At 44.0% G+C, this 24,763-nt stretch overlaps 1 protein-coding gene across 2 annotated transcripts in view; it reads left to right on the top strand.

Annotated features, from left to right (window-relative positions):
• The window catches only part of PRELID2 (PRELI domain containing 2), a 72,120-nt gene that overhangs the window by 13,663 nt on the left and 33,694 nt on the right, over window positions 1-24,763 (top strand). For both annotated transcript variants that reach the window (XM_028529042.2, XM_028529041.2), the window contains exons 3-5: window positions 285-358; window positions 1,865-2,025; window positions 21,702-21,807. In XM_028529042.2, the coding sequence (XP_028384843.1) occupies window positions 285-358; window positions 1,865-2,025; window positions 21,702-21,807 (341 nt within the window). The remainder of the gene's footprint in view (window positions 1-284; window positions 359-1,864; window positions 2,026-21,701; window positions 21,808-24,763) is intronic.

Genomic DNA, 24,763 nt, shown 5'->3' with positions numbered 1-24,763 from the left:
TCATTGGCGTGCATAGCAGTGACCAATTTGTGATTCTTTCATCGTTGACTTGAGAAGGTGCACTTGTGAGTGGCTGTTGTGCATGTATTCTTTGATCACAGATGAGTGTGTTTGGAGTGAGCTGGCCCAGAAAAGTGGTCAGAGACTAAGCGTTGAGTTAAACATTTTCTTTAGGATTTCTACCTCTAGAACATTGAGGTTGGCATGAACAGTTTTATTGATCTTGAGACAAAGAGTACATTTCCTGAAACATTCCTTTGAGTGTAAAATTTTTCTGTTTCTAGATGTATCAACAGGAGTCGTCTATAGAAAGAGGATAGCAATCTGTCGAAATGTGGTTCCAGAAATTTTAAGGAAGGTAAATTCATTTCAAAATTTCCCCAGCTTTGGTGTAACATTGGGTAGTTTTCCAGTAGTCATGGACAGAGCATTCTCTGATGGAAAGGAGTGCTACAGCTTCCCGGCTCGCCTACCTCACGGCCCTTCAGAGGAAGAAGGCCCTTCATTTCCACCCTCGGTTCTGGCTGCTGCCCATGGAGAGAGCTTTTCCCTCAGTTCCCAGGTCTCTCTCTTTGCTGGAAGGCCCTTAGAGGACGTAGAGCCGGTCTGCAATTATTTTAAAGATGCCTTGGACATTTTACTCAAAGTGACCATCTTTCCCTATCTGTCCGTGGTCAGATACGACCCTTAGGTCAGAATGATCAGATGGTAAATATTTAGTGAGATCTTTAGTAAGGGAGATTAAAGCTTCCTTTTTATTTCACTGCCAGAGAACCATTATTTCGGGGAGTATAATGTCCTCAGTGCTCTCTGTAAGCCCTTTTGTGTATGTTTCTGCAAAGTGATGGCATTGCTCACCGAATCTTCACAATGGCAAATTGTTTTCTCTCTTTGAAATCCTTCAGCACACCTGGTGATTGTTGAGGAAAAGGTAAGTGGAAATTTTTAATCACGTTGCTCAGAATCATTAGGAAGTAAGAGGGGACCATCCTGATTTACACTTTTAAAAATGTCTCAGGTGATCGTTTCAGTCCGGAAGTGATTCTACCTGTGCTGTGGGACCCAGCGGGGCTCCTGCCTATTAGCTTGCAAATTACATCGCTGAGCTGTGTGTAGAATAAGTGTCGGCTTCTGTCACTTCCTTATCACGAACTAAGATGCTGCCACATGCTTGTGTGGAAAGAAAGGTGATAGGACAGTGGAAAGGAACTTTCTTTTATTGTTCAGATGGTAAAACATGTTGCAATATGGGCAGCAAATTATTCTGGGCGTTTTCCATGGAGTGTGTACCCTGCCTGCTTTGCTCTCTCTATATATGCCTTGAATCTATTATTTAGAAAGGCATTCCACTTTGTGTTGTATCTCAATTCTTAAATAATTTAAGGACACCTCTGACTTCTACAGTTCTGCCTTTGTTGTTTTCCATGTCTCTTCCACCTAGGAGAGCATACATTTCGAGGTATTGAACAGGGTTTAAAATGAAGAAAATATTTTACCTGCTATCGTCCTGCACGTGAGCCCGTAAGTGGGCCCGATTAGAATCCATCAATTTAAGAAGGCCATAACCGGCCCTAGAGGAGACCTGGAGGAGGCTGTAATTTGCTTAGTGTTTAGCAGTTAGGGAGCTCAGGCTAGGGACTGTGCAGCCTGCATAAATCCTGGGCTGTCTGCATGTCCTCACCAGCATTTAGTAAGGTCGCAGCATGCTTGGTTTTGAAGGACTTAGGGCCATTGGTGAACCTTCATCCATGTATCAGGATCACTTGTCCTCCTAATTATCCAAGACCGAAAGCACTTCTGGGCACAACCCTCACGTAGCCTGCTCTTCCTAAACTGAGAAAGCCCTCCTTCCTCTGTTGGACAGGTGAGCATTTTAAAGGTGCCCGACATCCAGTTAGAAGAGGAGTCGTGGCTCAATCCTCAGGAGAGAAACATGGCTATACAGAGTCACTGCCTTACGTGGACCCAGTATGCATCCATGAAGGAAGAGTCTGTCTTTCGAGAAAGTGTGGAGAATCCAAATTGGTAAGGTCACCTCTGTGTGTGTGTGTGAAGATGTGTGTGTACACGTAGGGGGGGTGCAGGGATGCACAAATGCACACATGTATTAAACAGCTGTGATTTCATCCTTTTAACCTCTGTTTACAACTCACATAAATTGCACATTATTAATATTTAATCACATGAGTGACTAATGAATAGATTTCCCTTTGGAGGGAAAATGATAGTGTTCAGTGCCTTTCTGGCCACCCTATTACATCCCGATGTCTTTTGCCTTCTCCAGAGGCAGCGAGTGATATTACCATGCTCAGTATTTTTCTAGACTTTTAAGAGATACTTTTACGTACTTACATGTGTATTCACAGAGCCTATAGACTATGGTTTTGTATATGATTTCATACATACACACTTTCATTCTGTGAATCATTGTGCCTTTATCTTTTTTGCTTAATAGAACATTTCTAAACTTTATTATATGTATAAAATATAGCATATTCCTTTGAACTGTTGCATCAACTTCAACCTTATAATCATCCATATTCTATTTAGCTTTTTCCTTTTTGACAAATGTTCTGGTGGTTTTCAGTTTCTTTTTATTACAAACAACTGCAATATTGGTAAGGCATGTGATCCTTGTAAGTGCTGTATGAATGTTTCTCTGAAGTAGAATTTTTAACCTCAGGTTTATTGAGGTATTATTTACAGACAATAAAATTTATTCTTCTTAGTGTACAGTTCTATGAGTTTTGACAAAGATCTATACAGATGTGTAATCACTACCATAATCAAGCTCATTGGAGGTATATTTTTAAAAGTTATATGTCAAGACAATTCAATGGGGGAAGAATATTTTTTTCAACAAATGGTGCTGGCACAATTAAATATTCACAAATGAAAGAATGAAGTTGGATGTCTACCTCACACCAAATACAAAGTTGAGTCAGAATGGGTCAAAGACCTACATGTAAGAGTTAAGACTGTACAATTGTTAGGAGAAAACATAGGTGTGAATCTTTGTAATCTTGGATTAGACAGTGATTTTTTAGATATGACACCAAAAAGCTCAAACAACAAAACAAAAATAGGTAAAATTGATTGCATCAAATTGAACACTTTTGTGCTTCAAATAATATTGTCAAGAAGATGAAAACAGCAGTCCAGAGAATGGGAGAAAATATTTGCAAAGTTTATATCAGATAAGGGTCCTAGTATCTGTCATATCACTATCACAACTTAATAATAAAAAAGACAACCCAGTGAAAAGATGGGCAAAATTTTGAGTAGATATTTTCCAAAAACCTATACAGATGGCCAATAAGCATCTGCAAATATGCTCAACGTCACTAGTCATAGGAAGATGCAAATGAAAACCACGATGAGATACCACTTCAAACGTGCTAGGATGGCTGTACTGAAAGACTTACAATAACAAGTGTTGGAGAGGATGTGGACAAACTGGAACTGCATATACTGCCAGGAAAGTGCAGCGTCTGTAGAGGACAGTTTGTCAGTGCCTCAAAAGTTAAACAGAGAGTTATCAGTTGGCCCAGCCTTTCTACACTGTGTTGAAAACATGTCCACAGAGAAACTTGGCATAGCACCATTACTCATCATAGGAAGAATAGAGAAACAAGCCATATGTCCATCAACTGGTGAAATATGAACAAATGTTGTACACCCATACAATGGCATATTGTTCAGCCATAAAAGGAAATGGAGCAATGATTCATGTTACAACATGGATGAATCTTGAAAACATCATGTGAAGTAAAAGAAGCCAGTTACAAATGTCCAGATATTTTACGAGTCATTTTGTCTGAAATGTCCAGAACAGGCATAGGGGTAGAAAATAGATTCCTACTCTGGGCAAGAGGGCAAGGAGAGTAGAGGATGACTTTGAATGGGTATGGAGTTTCTTTTTGGGTGATGAAATGTTCTGGAACTAATGGTGGTGGTTGTACAATTCTGTTAATAAACTAGAACCACTGGGTGGGTTTTATGGTATGTGAGTTACAGCTCAGTAAAAGAAGGCTGTATGGTGTGTCCTCAGGACACACACATTTTTAGTTTATACAAATTCCATCAAATTTCCTCCAATGTGTTAATACATTAATTTGTACTCTCATCAATGGTTCCTGAGCATTTATCTCCCTACAATATTGCCAGCACTTAATACTAACATATTTTTCTTTTCTTTTTTTTTTGTTTTTTGTTTTTTGTTTTTTAATATATTTTATTGATTATGCTATTACAGTTGTCCCATTTCCCCCCTTCTCTCCCCTCCACCCTGTACCCCCCTCCCACCCACATTTCCCCCTTTAGTTCATGTCCATGTGTCATACTTATGAGTTCTTTAGTTTCTACATTTCCCATACTATTCTTGCCCTCCCCCTATCTATTTTCAACCTACATTCTATGCTACTTATTCTCTATACCTTTTCCCCCTCTCTCCTCCTCCCACCCCCCTGCTGCTAACCCTCCATGTGCCCTCCATTTCTGTGGTTCTGTTCCTGTTCTAATTGTTTACTTAGTTTCTTTTGGTTTTGCTTTAGGTGTGGTTGTTAATATTTGTGAGTTTGCTGTCCTTTTACTATACATGTTTTTTCTTTATCTTCTTTTCTTAGATAAGTCCCTTTAGCATTTCATAAAATAAGGGCTTGGTGATGATGAACTCCTTTAACTTGACCTTATCTGAGAAGCACTTTATCTGCCCTTCCATTCTAAATGAAAGCTTTGCTGGATAGAGCAATCTGGGTTGTAGGTCCTTGTCTTTCATGACTTGGAATATTTCTTTCCAGCCCCTTCTTGCCTGTAAGGTCTCTTTGGAGAAATCAGCTGACAGTCTGATGGGAACTCCTTTGTAGGTTACTGTCCCCTTACCTCTTGCTGCTTCTAGGATTCTCTCCTTCGTTTTTACCTTGGCTAATGTAATTATGATGTGCCTTGGTGTGTTTCTTCTTGGGTCCAACTTCTTTGGGGCTCTCTGAGCTTCTTGGATTTCTTGGAAGACTGTTCCCTTTGCCAGATTGGGGAAGTTCTCCTTTATTATTTGTTCAAATATGTGCTCAATCTGTTGCTTTTCCCCTTCCGATTCTGGTACCCCTATAATTCGGATATTGGAACGTTTAAAGGTGTCTTGGATGCTCTTAATCTTTTCCTCAATTTTTTGAATTCTTATTTCATCATGCTTTCCTGCTTGGTTGATTCTATCTTCCTTCTGGTCCACTGTATTGTTTTGAGACTCATATTCCTTCCTTTCACTATTGTCTCTCCTCCGCGTGTCTTCCTGCATCTGTTTTATGGTAATCTGCATTCTTTCATCTAAATTTCATCCAAAATCAACCAGTTCTGTGAGCTTTCATCACCAGTGTTTTGAACTGCGCATCTGATAGATTGACTAGTTCTTGGTCACTCAAAAGGATGAGTCCTGGGGGACTGACCTGCTCTGTTGAAAACATAGTTTTTTGTTTTTTGTTTTTTCCCCCTGTCTCTCCTTTTTTTTTTTTTCCGGTCTGGTTGCTCTTGTTACGGTGGGGGGCAGAGCCTTAGGCGCTCACCAGGGCTGGGCACCCCAGTCGCTAGATTGTGACGTTATATGTGGGGGCGGGGCGGGGCGGGAGAAAACAATGGCGGTAGTTCCGTTCCCCTGGACTCAGACCCTTGTCTGGGCTTCTGGGCCGCGAGCTCTGCCCTGGTCCACAATCGCTGCCCCTCTGGGTCTGCCAGCCGCAGCTTGCGTACTCAGGGATCACCGCTGCCTTTTTGCGCGCCGGATGGCTTTTGCGCCGATTTCGCGCCAAACCTTCCCCCGACCTCCGCGCTCCGCCGACCTGAGCCAGCCCCGCGCCCGCCCAGCTCGTCTTCTACCAGTCTGGATGAACGCGTCTACTTCAACTTCTCGGCTGCCCGACTTCCATTCAGATAAATCCTCTGCTGGGTCTGGGTGTTATTCTGATAGTAAATTATTGTTGTAAATTATTGGTTTTCTAATCTTGGTTGTGCGAGGAGGCACGGTGCGTCCACCTATTCCTCCATCTTGCCGGAAGTCCCCCATACTAACATATTTTTCAATTTTGCCAATATAATGAATGAGGAGTGATGAATTATTTTTATTAGGCTTAAAAATAGAAGCAAAGTATAACAAGCCCCAAATGTGAATGGTGATTGTTACTATGAACTGTGACTTCAGAGGGTCATTTACTGCATTTTTTGGTATTGTCCTGTATGGTTTGAAAAATTTTAAAATTGTGTACCTATCATTTTAATGGAAACATTAAGACCCTCAAATCCAAATAACTAAAACCCCAAAATCTTAAATCCATTCTAAAGCCCTGTCCCTTGTCCAAATCACTACTGCTCCCCACAATTCCAGATATGCCATGATAGTTCCAGAATGCCGTGCACTGAATGGGTGTCAATGCCAAGTCTTAATCGCATCTGTTGGGTTTGCTTTGAACTGCGCATTAGTTTTTTTTTTCTCAGTCTCCCTGCTGACAAGAACCTCACACAGAGCTTAGATATTTGGGATTAAGCATAGCCAGCAAATAGAGTCTTTTTTTTTGTATATAGAAGTAAAAGGACAGAATTGTCTCATTTATGAGACACAAAAACACAAAAGTCTTTCATTTCATGTACTTTGTTTCAGCCTCAATTTTCTCAGTTATCCTGGCCATTGGCTGGCCTGAAAAGCTGAACCAAACCTTCATCAGTGAGATATAAAATAATTGGCTCTCAAAGTCTAGGTAGGGAAGACATCCTTCAGGATTCTTTTCCTTCATATATTTTTTTAAATCTTATTTTTTAAATTGTCACTCTTATTCTGAGAAAAATGATACATGCATCTTGTGCAAAATATTAAACAGTTCTGGAAAACGAAGAAATAATTGTCATCACCTAGCAATAGTGAGCGTGATTTTCTTGGCTCATTTCTAATAGGCATTTAGGTTTTTGGCTATTACAAGCAATGCTATGATGAAATCCCCATGATTACACATTTCCCCATGTACTCAATGACCTTTTAAAGTAGATGGAGCAAAATGGGATTTCTGGGTCAAAGGTTATGTGCATTTTATCTTTTCATACATATTTCTAGATTCCTCTGTAGAAAGATGTGACCGATTATACTTTCCTTTTTTATTTGGTTTGTTATATTCTTGTCCTCTCCAACACACTCTCTTTCAGATTCCTGACACAGTAGGCCAATATTTATTGACACTTGCTCTGTCAAGGTCATAGCTAGATTCTTCGCAGGCAGTGTTTTGAAGCTTAGGTTGAATAACTTGCTCAAGGTGTTAGAGTCAACGAGTTGCCAAGATGTGAGTCCGGTTGTCATGGACTTGATACCTGAGCAAAGAAGCTGGTAGCAATAGGGACTTTTCTAAGGAGTGGGTTTATAGGAAACTGCAGGGTGCTTTGGATCCCCGGTTACGTATGAATGGTGGGTTTTGTCTTTTTAGCACCATGTAGCTACACGAAGGTTTCTGAGCAAGGGATGATGTGATGCAAGCTGTGAGCTGGACTCTAGGAAACATATTTTCTTAGCTCTTGACATGGATTTAGAAAGGCACTTCAGGCAGGTGTCTGAGTGAGGTAATCTTGGGGGGATGGCAAAGAAAGGACACATGATTATTTTCATTCCCTCCTTTGCCAGGGAACGTGAGAGTAATGGCTAGCCATGGCACCCGGAGATGAAATATGGACAATTTGTTTAAAAGAAAAAAAAACAGCTGTCACGGCTGCTGAGTCTAAAATTAGACCTGGACGCTATGTGTTGGTTAGCAGGTGCGGGTGTGATGGGAAACCAGATGTCATCCTGTCCTTGAGCGTGGCCTCTCCCCACTGCCGAGATGAGCTCGCAGTGGTCTTCCCGTGGACTCTGACTGCGCCTCGCCCTGTGTCTCTGTGCGCAGACCCAGCGTGGGCTTCCTGCTGACGCCATCGCGGCGCCTCCTTACTCAAGAGCCCCTCCGCCTCCCCACCGTCTCTGTCACCTTGCAACAGTTTTCTAACGTGCTTTCTTCCTGTAATTGACTTCACTGGACATGTTCTTCCTGCAGTTTTTAAGAAGTGGAGTTTATCTCCTTTTTGGGAGACAGAGTTGATGTGGTGTGTTCCACTTTCATCCCACTTTTCCGGAGCCCAGCTTGGCACTCTGTGCCCCAGAGAAGCCCTCCCGCACTTACTCTGTCCCTTCTGCCCTATCAGTCAGGCTGCCTTTCAGGGCCAGTCACAGAAGTCCTGGCTCAGGCAGTGCCAGCTGGCACTTACATATGTTTGCTGTGTGCCAGGCACTGTTTTAAGTGCTTGATATATGTATGTGTGTGTTAATACACACAGACACCTGCATGTGTATGGGTATAGATGTATTTAATCTTCACAAGAACCCTATGCTGTTGGAACTGTTAGCATCCCCAGGTTGCAAACTGAAGTAACTTGCACAAGGTCAGATGACCACTCAGTGTCAGAGCCAGATTCAGACCTAGGCAGTTTGGCTCCAGAATCCCTGCTGTTGACAATGACCCTGCCCTTCCTGTCAGAGAGGAACTGTATTATCTTGTAACGAGGTGCCCTGTGGTTCCAGAGACCCTGTGTATCCGCTGTTTTTCAAGTTGGGTCTCCTCATGACTGCCAGTGGCAACTAGGGTTATCATACTTCGTTGTCCACCGGAAAAGGGACCTGTGAGAGGGAGAGAGCCTGTTTCCCACCCAAAGTCTGGCCTCTAAATCTGTTCACCTGTGGCCTCTGGACCATTAAAGGGGATCAGAGGACTGCTGGGGGCTGATTGGCCCTGACCAGTCTGGATTGGCCCCCAGAGCTGGGGGTCGTCGGGTCAGTCCCCCTTGAAACCGAAGGCCTGCATGGGGGAGGGATGGGCACTTGTACAAAAGTAATTGGAGGACACTAGCAAGAAGGAAATGCTGCACACCCTTGTCGCCATGGTGCCTCTTGTTTTTGTTATGCTTTGGTACAAGTAGCACAAACTTACCTTTGCAGATGAATATGGGGATATCTCTGTACCTGTGAGCGGGCCTCCCGGGGGAGAGGGACCGGAGCTGGGAAGCCAGGGGAGCTAAAGCAGCCTCGCACTGTCTTGTCTTCCCACACCTGGCTCGTTTGTCCACCAGTCCCCAGATGTGCTGTGCTCCCGCGGCCCACCTGGCTGCTCTCGACCTTACAGGCTCTCCTGTCCTGGGCTCTGGGAACTGACTAGGCCTTGGCTAGGAAGCCCACAATTTACGTCACTTCTCTAAGCCTCAGTTTCCTTGTCAGTGTGAAGGGGATAAAATCCCTGCCTCAGAGGGCCGCTGTGACAATCAAGTAGATAGTGCATGTGGGGAGCTTAGAACAGTGCCTGCTCATAGTGGTCAATAAATGTTCATGCTTAGTATTATTGCCTTTATTATTGTTATCATCAGAACCTTGAAAGTCCACACCACTCTAACCTTCAGACTACATTAGCTTAATATAGAAACAGTGTTTATAGCTGTTTGCCTGTAGGTTACAGGAAGATATTCCGTGCTGTGATTTTGAGCTCATTCAGCACATCATCTCTGGAGATAAGAGCTCTTCAGTTCTCGAGTCATGGGAGGAGGATCCCTTCTGTATTAGTTCCTGAGTGAGATTTGGGCACTGGAGAGAAGGCACCTGGGGTCCATACACACATTTGGCAGGGACTGGATTCGCCTGTGTTTGTGTTTTCTCCTTGGTCCCTGCGGGCGGCAGTGGCTGCTGCAGACCCAGGCATCGTGTATGGCGCTCTGCTGAGCTGCCTGAGTTTCCAGAGTCAGGAGCACAAGGCTGACACGTGATGTTCCCTTGGACGCTTGTGCTCTATCAGAACATAGAAATAAAAACATAAAAATGAAAAGTCAGCTCTTGTAGGAATGGGCCTTATTTAATGTATCAAGCAGGACCCAGGCCTTTTCTTTTGGAGGTTTAGAATGGAATATATTGTTTTAGATTTCTCAGAAGGAAAAGTCATGGTTTCTGTTCTCTAGAACCTTCCATTCTGAGATAAGTGTATTCATTTCTTATGATCTGGGGTTTGCTTCTGTTCTTTAAAATACATTTATTTGTTAGCTTCTGCTTCTCTTCCTTATTTTTCATTGCACTATGTGGGACTATAACTGATATGCATTTGATTTGTTTTTCATTGTGGACATTTACCTTATTCAAATAAAGTAAAAGATAATCAATCATCTTGTAAAAGTATTTTCTTGGGCTTTGCTTTTTCACTGTAGTGGTTGGTGTTTTTTGTGATAACTATTAGTGTCTGTTATCTTGAAGCAAGGTTTAGGTTATCACCATCAGTGGGCATGCACTCTTTATGATGTTACAGAGCCGGGTGTTTTTGCTTTTGAGTAACATGGGCATTCTTCCTGTGGCATCCAGGACACGCGAGAACCAATATCGGAGACTTTCAGGGTATCAAAGATGTTACTTTATTGGCCAAGTTTAACCTGCGCAGGGGCGAACTCTTAAAGTGTCCAGCGACACAGTGCCCACAAGGAGCTGCAAACGAGAGACACGCCGAGCGCTTACAACTACGTTCTTATATAGGGGCGGGCAAGCAAGCGTTATACAGAAGCAGACATGGCAGTTAGCAATTCGCTTACAAAGACCGCGCGTGGGAATTTCAAACCAAGCATTCTTGCATAAGGTGGGAAGGCAGGCTGTTTGTTCATTAACCTAGTAATCTCCTGGCTCTAGCTAGCTAGTTTTCTATTTTCTCATTAAAAACTACAAAGCATTGCTTATCTAGCCTATCCAGGGGAGAGCGTCTGCTAGACACGGGATGTTTGCTTAACTGTCCTGTGTCTCCCTTATCATTTCCTTTTAGCTACAATGTGGTTCTTGTCTATTAGAGGAAATTTAGTTCTTAATTTCCTTATTCCCAACACTTCCATTCTCGCATTGAGCACCCTCACGGCCCATGTCTTCACCTTCCTATGTCTGAAAGTTTCTGCTTAGCCATTGATGCTTACAGGTCAGACTTCTGAGATTTAAAAGTACCCAGGCTAGTAGAGTGTGCATTAATCACATCTGATATGGCAATTCAACTTCTATAAAATATCAAAAAATTTTCTCCTGGAATGTAGTGAAAGAAACAAGCCAAAGTCAATCTTTACACACAGATTAAATTAATGGGATGAGCAGCTGTTGTTAGTTCTTATAAATGTTCCTTATAATTGAAGCTACTCATCTGAATAGTCTTCATTCTGTGAATAAGGTGTACAATGTTTTTAATTTTTTATTTTTCAACTCCTGGATTAAAACATTTCAAGTCTCAAATTTTCAGCTGGTGAATCACAAGTAGGATAATTGCATGTTTCAAGGGACTAATTGTTGGGCATTTTTTCTTTGTGTGTCCGTTTCTTTCCTTACTCTGAAATCTTTTCTTTGTTTCCAATAGCAAATCTGATGTTTCATTGACTTCCTTGTGTTCAGTACTGGCCTTTGCAGTTGACCTCCAAACTTGCTTGCCCTGCAATATTACAAAACTCTGGCTCTGTGAACTTAACTTAGGTATTATTTCTAATCTCCAATCCTGGTGATAGAAAGCTAGCAGGTACAGTGACCTAATAGCCTGAATAAATAATCACTGCATTTGTCCCAAAACATGACTTCCTGTACTGACATTGACCAGGATCTCCCATGTACCAGTGGGTGATCAAACAATTAGACTGCACTGCCAATGATGGAAAACCAGGCCCCAAGGCCTTCTCCATGTAAATATGACAGCTGGGCAGGAGCCTTCTTTTTGGCTCAACAAGACTGCTCTCCCAAAGGTACTCGCTTGCTCTTTATGTTCGTGTTCCCGTCACAGGTCTCCTCTGTTTTCCGTTCTGCTGCACCTGTGCCTCTGGCGACTGGCCTGGTGCTTGGCTCGCAGAGGAGGCCTCGTGGCCATTTGTGGAATGGGTGATGAAGGACCATCTTCTCAAGGGGTTGCAGATAGTGCTTTTCACGGGCTGAAATGGGGATGAAGGGAGGGAGGTGAACAGGGGTGGAACCGGCAGGAGGGGCAAGTGAGAACTGGGGAAGTCTGACAGTATTGGGTAAGAAATTCCATGCAGTGGTCCCCATCTGGGGAAAGGGGTAAGGCTGGCCCATGCTTCCTCACAGCTTGATGTGTTAATAAGAAGGGTTAATAAGAAATGGGGATGCTGTGTACTTGGAGTGTATAAGGCACTAGATAAATGAAAGTTACTCTTGGAACTAATGGTGAATATAAATGCTGTGTTCAAAGAGGGGAGAGCCCTTAAAGTACTAACTTTGAAAAATGGAGTAAGCTGTTTTGTTGAAAATGAAGGTGATGATTGAACTGGAAACGATGGTGTTTAGCCCAGAGAACATTCTGTGCCGTTTACAAGTAAGGGCTTTTCGCACTAGTTCAGTGAATGCCTATGGATTTATTTCCCATCCTCCCCTACCCTTGGTTTTGAGTTGTGTGTTAGGGCAGGGTTCAGGGGGGAGGTTAAGCCTGTAGAAGATTCTAGGTTTGTGGGCTTGGGCTATTTCTGGAAATGGATGTTTTAAAAAACTCCTCCAGGTAAATCTGTTGAGCAGCGTGATTTGAATGCCCCTGCTATGCAGCCAGTGTCCCGCGGTCCCAGCGGGGCGCACTCATCCAGCTGGCAGCCCTCCGGAGCTCTCCTTTGTGCGACGTCCCTGCTGCTCTCATGAAGCACCACCAGTCGATCATCTGGCTCCCCGGGAAACAGGGAGCACTTTTCAGCAACAACACCCTGTTGAAAAGTTTAGCCAAATTCAGATGAGGGCCCTCCATGTTGAATTTATGCAAGAGAAGAGTTATCGCTGGAAGCAGGATGAGGAAGGGCGATTGGAGTCTGATTAGTGTCAACATTGTGTTGTGTTCCTTTGGTGTGGCAGATGCTAGTTTTTTTTCTTTAGTTTCTAGCATCTGTAAAATGTTTGGATATTAAAAATTGTCATATTTCATCAACCAGGAGTGGATATCATGCAGAACAGCATAAAGGCCATGAGACAACAGGCAGGAGCCTGGTGACAGTCTGCCTTCATCAAGGCTCTGCCTCCTCCATCAGCTGGAGCATCAGCACCTGGGAGCTTGGTGGCCCTCTTTCTAAGCCAGACTAATGTTAGTAGCTAAGCAAAGAGATGGAAAATAAAACTGACAAGCTGAGTTCAGTTTCCTGGTTTGCATGTACAGCTACATTTGGAGACATTTTCTGTGCTGGAAGGGGAGGCTGCTGTATTTCACATGAGTCTGACCTCTAGAGGCTTGTAGCATTGAAAGGAATTGAGGTGTTCATTCCTCGCTGGTTCCGCTCAGTTCTCCCCTCTGGTCTGGGAGGACTCCAAAGCCTCCTGTCTGAGGTTAGGAAAACCTTCCAGCCCTCACATAGGTCGAGTTTGGATGACTCTTGCTCCAAGTTTTCTTTATGATATTTAAAACTAATGCTTCCTTTTTTTTTCACATGTATTCCATGTTCATGGTAGAACAGTTGCAAAATACATGCAAGAAAAAAACCAAAATATGTTCATGCCCTTTGTAGGTATGTGCTCTTTCTAGTTAGGGATCCCAGAGGAAACCAATATTCTGACCTCCATCCTTATCGATTAGTTATGCCTGGGGTTGATCTTCACATAGATGGAATCACATAGTCTGTCCTCTGTTTTTTCAGTTTTCTTTTGCTCTGCATCTTGCCTGTGAGCGTCCTCTTATTTATGTGTGTCAATAGTTTGTTCTTTAATTGCTCTGTAGCATTCCACTGTAGAAGCACACTGCAGTTGCAAGAATTTATTTACTCATTTTTACAAACATGAAATCAGACTGTATGTGGCATTCTGACTTTTACATTATTTGTCATTACACCTGGGACTGTCCTTATTAAATGTGTGATGTTTGTAAGTGATTTTTCATGGCTAATTATATGTATTTATTGTATAAAATTATTTTAGTGTACTTTGTTAATGTCTTAATTTGGGGGCATTTGCATTATTTTCCATGATTTGCTCTTATAAATAGGGATGTGGTGAATATCTTTATAGGCTTGTCTAAGCTCTCATCTAAGATTATTTGCTTAAGCAGTATTATTAGAGGCTGGTGTTGTTTCCACGGATTCCCATGTGTCCGAGGCTTTTATTAGGCATCGTTAAGCCGAAACTTGCATTCTTAAGCATCTCAGAAAACTCCCTAGGGGCGTGGCGGTTGGCAGTGGTATACAGGCCTGCATTTGAAATGGGATCAGGAGCAGCTACACAATTTTAGGGGCAAAATGAAAGTGCAGAGCCCCTTGTCCAAAAACGGTTAAGAATTTCAAAACAGTGATAGCAGGGCGTGCAGCTTAGCGTGCAGCTTAGCGTGTAGCCCTTCTGATAGCGGCGCCCGTGCGACCGCCCCTGTCACGCGTCCGTGGAGCCAGCACTGATTGCGATGTGTGCATGGGGGACCCATCCCAACAACGCCTGTCAGACCCATCCACACACCGTGGGGTATGGTGACGCTTTATGCCAGCAGCCTGCGCTGGAGGGGCACTTCTCTAGGTGCAGGGCTGTGGGAAGGGACAGGGCGTCTGAGGGATCTGAGGGTAACGGGGTGGGTTCAGATAGTGGCCCTGCCACTTATTTTTGTGTGACCTTAGCAAATTCACCTCTTTGAACCTCAGTTTTTTGTTCATCTCTAAGATTTTTTCCCAACCTCACAAGGTGGTTATGAGAATTAACTGATGTGCATATACATACAAAAGAGTTAATATGATGCTTTACCACAATAGGCTATTCAAAGTGTAATCTGTTATCATTGATGATCAATTCTTAAATGCTGTTTTAAGAGACAGCCACTCTGCCCTATAATATATATCCACAGTGGGCTGCTTTGTTCCAGAGATGCTGCCATTTGCTGAGTCCTTAGTGTTACAGCACTTCCTGCTGCCACCCATTGTCAGCAATGTGGGCATCAGCCCACCGGTTCCTGGGATGGGTGAGAGAACAGCCCGGAGGGAGAGGGGTCTGCCCAGGAGTGCAGGTTAGAGAGGCCGGCAGGTGATGGGTTTTGCCAGGCCGCTGTGCAGAAGGTGAGTGCGTGGCGTGTGACAGGAGGAAGGGAGAGAGGGCTGGAGAGATGGGAGGCTTCCGGAGCTCCGAGGGCTCTGATTGCCCGCAGGGAGAGGGAGGGACCCCTGCTAAGTGGTGGATGGTGATTGAGTGCTGCCTAGGAGTTAATGAAGTACAAAGGGTTTAGAGCTGACTGGAGCTGGATCTGTTCTGTGGGCATTTAACTTCTCAGGCTCTGTGCTTCTCTTTCTGTAAGTGGGAAAAATGATGATGGTGGTAGTAGATGGAATTATTATTGTTACTGATGTTAGTATTATTAACTAATACTTATTGAGTTCTTGCCCATATTCCCTTGAGTGCTTTATTCACTCTTGGAACAATCTATAAAACGGGTTATTAACCCTGTTTGACAGAGGAGACTGAGCTTCACAGTGTTCTATGAACTTGGCTCCATAGGCAGGCCCTCAATCGGTGACAGAGATGAGGTGGGGAATCTCGGTTATTGACCTTCTGTAGTAGACAAATGGGCTTGGTAAGGCAGAGTGGGAGAAACCCCGTATTCTGACACGGTGGCGTATACATGCGAGCTGGACAGTCTCTGCGGGAGTGTTGGATGCAGCAGTGAGACCGTGAGCCGGCAGCTGGCCCGCAGGCCCTGCCTTTCCTCGGGGCACCCGCTGGGTGGTTGTAGGTGACGTCAACACCATCAGGGTTAGAACTGAGATGTCATCACAACAGGAATGTCTGTGGAACCTTTGGTTCCCATCAGAGAGACTTTGATTAAATTCTCATCATGAAAACAATTAGACAAGATCTCCCATTCCTAACCAGTCAATACTTCAAGGGCAGGGTCTCATTAAGAGCTTTGCTTTCCCGGAAACTGCTGTCTTCAGGATTCAGAGCTGATGGCCGAGTGCTCTGGGGATTAATTCCTGACCCCTGTTTCCTCTGAAGTTTTAGTTTCCCCAGTCCAGAAGGAACCAAAATTTTAAATGACCCACAGAGTAGGAGACTGATGATACAAACTGCCATTCACTTTCACAGGGGTGCTGCGAAATTTGAGCTGTTGTGATTCCATTATGTTCTTTGCTGAATTATGTCCACCTGTGGGCAAAGTGATAGGTGTGACTTAGATACAGGCACTGCGTGAGTGAAGGAGCCTCCTCATTTTACATCATCTTCCAGATACTGTGGTGGCCTCTCTCTCAGCCAGGAGAAGGCTGCCCCCTACTGACTTCAGCAGGTGGAACTCCAGAGACGGTTGGTCCAGGTTCCGACAGAAGAGTTGGGATGTGCTACCATTTTCTCCCCTTTTTACTTCCTTTCTTCCTCATCCCTACCTTCCTTTTTTCTCTCCGACCTTTTATTCCTAATGCATTATTTATTTCCTACCATGTGCTAGTCACTGCAGTTGGGATTGAGGCAATGAAGAAAAAAATATAGGTACAACCATTCAGAAAATAAAACATTTGGCACAATCTATTAAAATAGAAACTGTGCTGGTCCTGTGGCCCAGATATTTAATTGCTAGATACTCTAGAGACTCTTGTGCACATGTGTACCTGGATGTGTTGTAAATATTTTCATTATAGCTCTGTTGGTAACAGCCCCGAGCAGGGTCCATTTTAAATGTTTATCTTCAGTAGAATGAATAAACAATTTGGAGTATTTTCAAACAATAGAATAAACACCATGCAGCAATGAAAATGAATGAACAGTAGTTACGTGCGACAATAAGGGTGAATCTTCCCTGAGCATGTGGGCTTTATTCTCTGTGCCTTAGTAAACAGCCAGTGACAAGATCGGTGTGTGACTTTGGGCAGTGTATAGGGCGGAGTCCATGCTGGAGACAGGGACTCTGGTGAGAGGCACTTGGGGTGGTCCTGGAGAGGGGGGTGCTCCTGGAGAGAGAGGTGGTCCTGGAGAGAGAGGTGGTCCTGGAGAGAGGGGTGGTCCTGGAGAGAGGGGTGGTCCTGGAGAGAGAGGTGGTCCTGGAGAGAGGGGTGGTCCTGGAGAGAGGGGTGGTCCTGGAGAGCAGTGGTCCTAGAGAGGGGTGGTCCTGGAGAGAGGGGTGGTCCTGGAGAACGGTGGTCCTGGAGAGAGGGGTGGTCCTGGAGAGAGAGGTGGTCCTGGAGAGAGGGGTGGTCCTGGAGAGAGGGGTGGTCCTGGAGAGCAGTGGTCCTAGAGAGGGGTGGTCCTGGAGAGAGGGGTGGTCCTGGAGAACGGTGGTCCTGGAGAGAGGGGTGGTCCTGGAGAGGGGGGTGGTCCTGGAGAGCGATGGTCCTGGAGAGAGGGGTGGTCCTGGAGAGGGGGGTGGTCCTGGAGAACGGTGGTCCTGGAGAGAGGGGTGGTCCTGGAGAGGGGGGTGGTGCTGGAGAACGGTGGTCCTGGAGAGAGGGGTGGTCCTGGAGAGGGGTGGTCCTAGAGAGGGGACATGCTGTATTCAACCCAGGCTGTAGCGGGAGCAGGGGGGAGAATGGCATCGACTGGTGAGAGGTGTGAGGAACAAAATAAACACAGCCCGGTGACCGATTGATTGGATTGATCAGAGAGGGAACTGTGTGACATGTTGCTGAGAGTTCTCATCTCGGACTAGGAGGATGGTTATATCATCAAGGGAGGCAGGAGCAGGACTGGAGTTCTGAGATGGTAGAAAATGAATCTACATGACATCAAGTTATATGATCTTGGGCAAGTTATTTAACTTCCATTTACCATCGTTTTCTCAGTAAAACATAGAAAAAATGTAAGAGTAACAGCCTCAGAAGATAATACCATGTCCGATATGAAAATACACACTGTTACTCTGCAGTGTTTTAAAGAGTAGGTGTGACCCAGGTATATAACATCGTAAATGAGATGCAGTCTTCCCTTTAGGCGGAACGGTAAAAGACAGGTGTAGGAAAACTTGAATCACCTCGTGTCTCTCCAGTGAAACCTAGGACACATCAGACTTGGGCGTGGGAGAAAGGCTAGGACAAAAGGCACAAAGAACCGAGGTTGCACGGTGTGGGAAAAGGAACGCCAACAAGTGATTATTAAACGAGACTTTCGGTGAAGGGTCAGTTAGAAGTTACTGTGTTGCTTTGCTGAAAACAGTTCTTGGTAAGAATAATTATTGATATAAAATGATCATCAGGGCCTTATATTAACATTTTTGGTGATTGCCAAGTAATACGTATTTGTTATAGAAAATTAGTAAAAAGAACATGTCAATAAAGAACACCTATAATTCTGATGTCCAGAGATACTCTTGTTCATATTTCAGCTCTACCCATTTGTCTGTCTGTCCGTCCATCCATCCATCCATCTTTTCTCACTTTTTCTTTAAAAGGAGTTGAAATTTAACTGTACATTGTTGTGTGGCCTGCTCAGTTTTGCCCAGGAACTTACACGGTGGCTTACCGAGCATGAGGGATTTAGGGTAGCCATGTGAAGTAAGAAGAAAACGTCCAGCGTGCTTTGTCAGTGAGTTGGTTAGGTAACGTGCAACAATTTCTTCTCTGGCGGTCTTAAAATATAATAGAATAAATTCTCATCTCCTTGATGGCAAGGGCACGACCCTGCTTTCCTGCCCTGTGATTCTCCTGTATGTGGGAGAACCCCGAGTATGCTTCTCTGAGCACTTACTCCTCTCAGAATTGACAGAGAGAAATATTGCTGTGGGTATGATGTAGGAGAGGATTTTATTAGTCCCTCACCTACACTTGCCTGGAGGACCGACGAGTGCCTCTCTCCCAAGAGGATAAGTCTGCTCGACTACTCATTTTTAAATATTAAAATCACTGTTAAACTCTAGTCCGACTAATCAGAAATAAAGACAGGGAAGATTAGTGTCACATGAGCAGATCATGTTAAATAGGCTTAAATCTAAGAGATGGAAGCTGCTTTGCCCAGGCTATTTGCCTAGACTGTTTATGTTGGATTGGCTAGGATAGCTCTGTGTGTGTGTGTGTGTGTGTGTGTGTGTGTGAGAGAGAGAGAGAGAGAGAGAGAGAGAGAGCGAGCGCGGGTGAGAAGACAGAAATGTTCTGAAGGCTTTGTTTTTCTGTGTGTATGGTCTAAATGTAGAGGCTACTGATATTAGAGGATTAGACAGAAGATCTAATTAAGTTAGGTAGGTATTTTTACCAAAATCACAGCTCTTTGGATCCGTAATTTTCTCAAAATATTTTTCTTTGTGTCAGTGAACGTGCTCATATACACAGGCACACACACACACACACACACACACACACAAGAGGAGACGTGGTTCCCATCTCCTTTTCATAGAGGCCTAAGAAGGCAGGAAAATATTTCCTCTCTTGAGTCTTTTTGGTTGTAAAGAAATTTAAATTCATTCCCTTAACAAATGCTCATTGAGTTCATGGAGCTTTGGCACTGTGCTGAAAGTGGGGGGTGGGAGAGTGTCTAAAAGCAGGAGGTAGTGACGACAAGCCTCTCGTCAGTGATGCACGTGCAGTAACAGGTTCACGGGCACCGGTTACTGGGTGGCCTCCAAAGAGAAGTCCTCTTGTCTCCAGGATGAAGGCTAAGCTCCTCCCCCTGAGAAGCCCATCTGCGGCGCGGTCTCCATTGGCCTTTCCAGCCTTACCTCCTGCCATCTCCCATGCCCACTTTATCCTCCAGTCATTCCTATGGGAAGGATTAAACTTGTTTTCTTTTTTAAGTCCTCATTTGAGCATTTTTTTTTATTGATTTCAGAGAGGGAAGAAGTGGAGGGGGAGGGAGAGAGAGACAGAGACTGAGAGACAGAGACCTCAGTATGAGAGAAACATCGATTGGCCGCCTCCCTTACACGCATGTGCCGCCTGACCAGGGAGTGAACCTGCAACCTAGGCATGTGCACTGACTGGGGATTGAACCCACAACCCTTTTGGTGTACGGGATGCCGCTGCAAGCAATGGAGCCACCCAGCCAGGGCAAGACTTAAATTTCTTTTCAATCAAAAAGGGTGCTCAGCCCTCATGCCTCTGCCCGGGGCCTGTGGTTCCCTGTGGGGGCGTGCTCTGCCTGCACTGGCTGGTGTGTCAGAGCTCACCCCCTGGGGTCTGCCGGCAGGCCCTGCTGCAGCGATGAGCTGTCGTGCTTTCCTCTGTCCCCAGCAGCCCCCATCCCATCTTCCGGCATCCGAAGTCGGCTGCCTTTCCCTTCGGCGTTCGGAGTCAGGTGCGACAGAAACTAGCTCCTTGGGCAGCCCCATCTTAAACCAGAATGTCGGTGTGCATTTCACCCTCCTCGTGGAGAAGCCAGGTGTCAGGAGTTTTCTCCTGAAGGCGACGGCGCTGCACTGTGCTGGGTGGACGGGGGCTGTGAGAGGGAAACACACAAACGTTCTCACTCACTTGGACATGGCTCTGCTTGGCCTGGCACTTGCCTGGGCAGCTGCAGCCTCTTAACAGGTCTGTGCAGTCTCTCAAAGGCAATGGAGTTCAAAGTCAGTGTTGCCAAGGGGGAATGAGGGCTTGGGCTTCCTGGTTTGACATCTGTCTGACATCACTCTCAAGTGTCATCCACACCTCTGTGTTATGAATTGGACATAATATCAGTAGAACTTTAATAGGGTAGTGGCCCATCCAATCTGTTTTACCTCCCTTTCCAATCAAGGATTAAGGAAGCTGTTCTGGAGCCCTGATCTGGTAGCTCAGTTGGTTAGAGTGTTGTCCCGATATGTCCAGGTTGTGGGTTCGATCTCTGGTTAGGGCACATACAAGAGTCAAATGCATAAGTAATGGAACAACAAATTGATGTTTCTCTCTCTATTCCTCCCTCCCTCCCTCCTTCCCTGTCTCCCTCTGGCTCCCTTTGTCTCTCTAAAATCAGTCAATTAAAAAAATGTAAAAAAGAGTCATTCTAAGCTTCTGGCTGTCCTGTCTCTATCTGTCTCTCTTTAGTAATGGGGCTAACATTTAATGAATGCTGACTGCAGGTCAGGTAGTTGGGAGATATGATTATTCTCGATTTACTTGTGAGGAAACTGAGTTAAGAGAATCTAAGTAATTTACTCAAGGATATAGAGCTGATAATTATCTCAGACTCAATTTTAAAAAGGCGCTGTACAGCATGAAATGGATATCCAATGGATAAATACACACACACACACACACACACACACACTTAGAATTAGTTAAGTTTGTTTGTTGTGAGTCTAGTAGAGCAACTTTTTAAGATCGTTGACTATCCTATCATGGAATTATTTTTAGGTATGACTAGACATTCTGTGTTCTGCAGTTGTTAGAATAATGTGCCCATGTTTTCCCATCTTCTAGCTTCATGGAGATGAAGTTGACTGTCATACAGTATTGTCTAAGTTGAAGATGTACAATGTAATGATTTGATGTATGTGTAAAATGCAAAATGATTACAACAGTAATGTTAGTTAACACATCCATCACCTTTTTTGTGTGTGGTGAAGACTTTTAAAATCTCTCTTAGCAACTTGAAACAAATATTCTTTAGTTCAAATAAGACTGTGGCTTATATTATATAAACTGTAAGTATCTCTTGAACAAAATCTTTTGTTGTAACAGGCAATTATTGAGTTACTATGGATATAATTTTGTGGTGATTGTAAGTGGTTATTAGGCTGTTGGAAATCTCTGTGGTTTAAATATCCAAATGTAGAATGACATCAGAAATGTATATTTTTGTTTTTTTGCAGGACAGAGTTCATTCAGAGAGGCAGGATTTCAATCACGGGGGCTGGCTTTCTCAACTGCATTTTGGAAACGTTTGCAGGCACATTCTTGAGACAGGGAGCCCAGAAGGTAAGCCTGTATCCATTTGGAACCAACACTAATTCTGAGAAACCATGGATGTTCCCGTTGGGTTCTTGAATAAGGCTCGTAAACAGAAGAAGAAAAATACAGTTAATAAACAAATATTTACAAAAATAATTACCCTCATTAATTATTATGTAAATCCAAATAAAAGTAGAAGTGCCATTTGTGGCCCATTAAATTAAACAAATACCAATGAACTGTATGTGATAATATGGAGAATACTTACAGTCTAATTAAGAGAAATAATCAGAATGAATAATTATATTTACAGTTTATACAATATGACAGCTATTTAATTAAAAAGATAATAGCTAATATTTATTGAGTGCTGACTGTGTGCTACTCACTGTGAAAAGAATTGTTATCTATCTCAGTTAACCCTCACAAACCTTTGGGAAAGCTGTTATTGTCATCCTGGTGTTACGGATGAAGACGGCACAGGAATCCGGAGCTCCTGCTCGTCTTTTCTGTGGTTCTCACACTCTGTCATCGTGGGGCTTAGGCATCTGGGAAGGGGATTCAGAGGCCACCTCGGCGTTCCAAGGCCCTACATACCCTGTTTTAAGTGGAACTCTTCAGTTTTTAGTCTATGGAATATGACAGTTCACATGAGATTCAGGTGTCCTATTTTCTTGCCTGAGGCCAAGTCCATTCCTTATGCATCTTTATATGCCTGTTGCAGGTGTTCTGAAGTGGTTTAAGACTGCATTTATTTTACGATATTGTTGTTGTTATTCATTGTGATTACGAGCCTAATTACTTATTCCCAGGATCTACTCAGGACTTACGCATATGTTACCTAGTAGGTAGGTTTAATGGCTGGGTGAAAGAATTGTTAGGACCCTGGAGATTTTCTGGGCAGTGGACCTTTGTTCTCATCTTGCAGATGTGGGTTAGACAATGAACCTGGGCTGGGATGTGCTGGTCTGCAAGGCTGAGGGTGATGAATGAGTGTTTGGTACTGTGCGTTGCCATAGATGTACTGTGGAGATTGATGATGTCTTCCTGGCCTGGGTGAGCGCGTGTCCAGACTGGCCGAGCCCGGATAGGCCTGGGCATGAAGAGGGTGGTTGAACTTCTGGAAAGTTTGACCATGACTCACTCAGAAATTATTGCAGGTTTTTCTGCTGTATTGCAAAGTATGCGTTTGTAGAAATCCTTGTTTAGATCAGGAGTGGCAAACTTTTTCTACAAAGAGTCAGTTTAATGTTGAACTTTGTGAGCCAAGAGGCGAAACTGAGATATTCTGTAGGTACTTTATAGCAAGGGAAACAAATTTGTATAAGTTTTATTAAAAATATAATAATAATAATGTTTAGCTGAACTGGGGTAAAAAATTAGTTTTCCCTACCATCTGATTGGTTGTAAATGTTTATTTGTAAAAACCATTTGTATCTCCTGGACTCTACAAACACAGGTACTGGGCTGGATTTACCCCGTGGGCTGTAGTTTGCCAACCCTTGCTTTGTATAAGTAAATATTATTGGATGAATCCAAGTGAGTTTGTATTTGACCTGTCCATCAATCCAAACTTGTTAACGATTTAAGCATACAGTGGTTTGTACATTCTGATCCTGTGGGATACATAAAGTAGACATTGTCATTCCCATTTTATTGATGAGCAATATCTCGAGGAGACAAGTGCACCAATGTGTGTGTGGCTGCTCGCCCACCTTCCTTCCTGGTACAGATATGTGTTGAATACCTGTTCTGGGCTAGGCGCTGTGTTTAGTGTGGGCTAACTGGGTCTCTTCAGTGCCACAGGACTAGCAGGGGGTGGAGTCTGGACTCAAACGCCACCTTTTATCAACAAGTTTTAGCCCTTGGCACTTTATCTGAAGTGGCATGGTGCAGGCTTTGAGGAGTGGGTAACACCTGTACTCCCAAAGGGTTCTGGCCTCACAGTAGGTTCTGTGCTGGCTTTTCCCAGTATAATTTTTTTTTATTCTTGACATTATCACTGATGTCCCCAGTCCTCTTCCCCCTTTGCCTGCCTCCACCCCTCTCCCCCGTTCTCTCTGGCCATCACCACACGGTTGTCTGTGTCCGTGGGTCCCGTGTGCATGTTTGTTGACTAATCCCTTCACCTTCTTCCTTCTAGCCGCCCCCACCCCCCACCCGGGTTTTATGCTCTTGATAGCAGAGAGGGGGTTCTACTAACCTTAGTCCCGGCTTCCTCCAACCCATAGTGCCTTGGACAGTGCTCTGTGTATTCACGCGGGAAGGAGCAGAGGCCCACTGTTGGTTTCCGATGAATACTCTCTGGAAATAATCAAGTGACTAAATTTTTAAAGGGAAGAAACCCAGTGATTTCTCTGTATTCTCACTTATTACGCTCAGAAGTAAGAGTATATATATATATATTTTTTTTTTCAGCTAGCTTTTGCCTTTTCCAATTTATTAGGAGACTTAGTTTAATTAATTAGCTTTGCAACTTTAGGAACTTTCATTCATAAGTGTCTTTACCTTTTATCCGGGTGTGATATGTTCTGGCGTCAGCCTGATTTCCCGAGAAAACCTGCACAGCTGAGCCTGTGTGAGGGGCTTCTTGTGAGGATGTCACCAAGAGAGTGTTTCAGGTGACTTTATTTTCACTTTAGAACGTTCTCCCTGAGGCTGTTCAGTGCTGGTGAAGGTGGGATATGATGTCTGTTTCTCCCAGAAACAGCAAAGCTAGACACTCGGAGATTTTATACCTCTGTGTTTGTAAATTAAAAGCTGGCCCGCAATACAGACCCCCACACTGAGGTCACTTGTGTTTCTGTGCCTCAGGGGCTTGTTCACTGACTTTTTCTTCTGCCTTCACCACTCAGAGGTGGCTTGCAATTCAGGGACCTTTCTGACACAAATGCTGACTTTCATACATTACGTGGTCCCCACTTTCCTCTTGGAAAGTAAATAGGTGGGTAGGAGAATGAGGGTTTCCCTTTCATACTCAAGT

Source organism: Phyllostomus discolor, chromosome 13 (genome assembly GCF_004126475.2).
Source record: "Phyllostomus discolor isolate MPI-MPIP mPhyDis1 chromosome 13, mPhyDis1.pri.v3, whole genome shotgun sequence".
Taxonomy (NCBI): domain Eukaryota; kingdom Metazoa; phylum Chordata; class Mammalia; order Chiroptera; family Phyllostomidae; genus Phyllostomus; species Phyllostomus discolor.
This window is presented reverse-complemented; position numbering and strand designations above follow the sequence as displayed.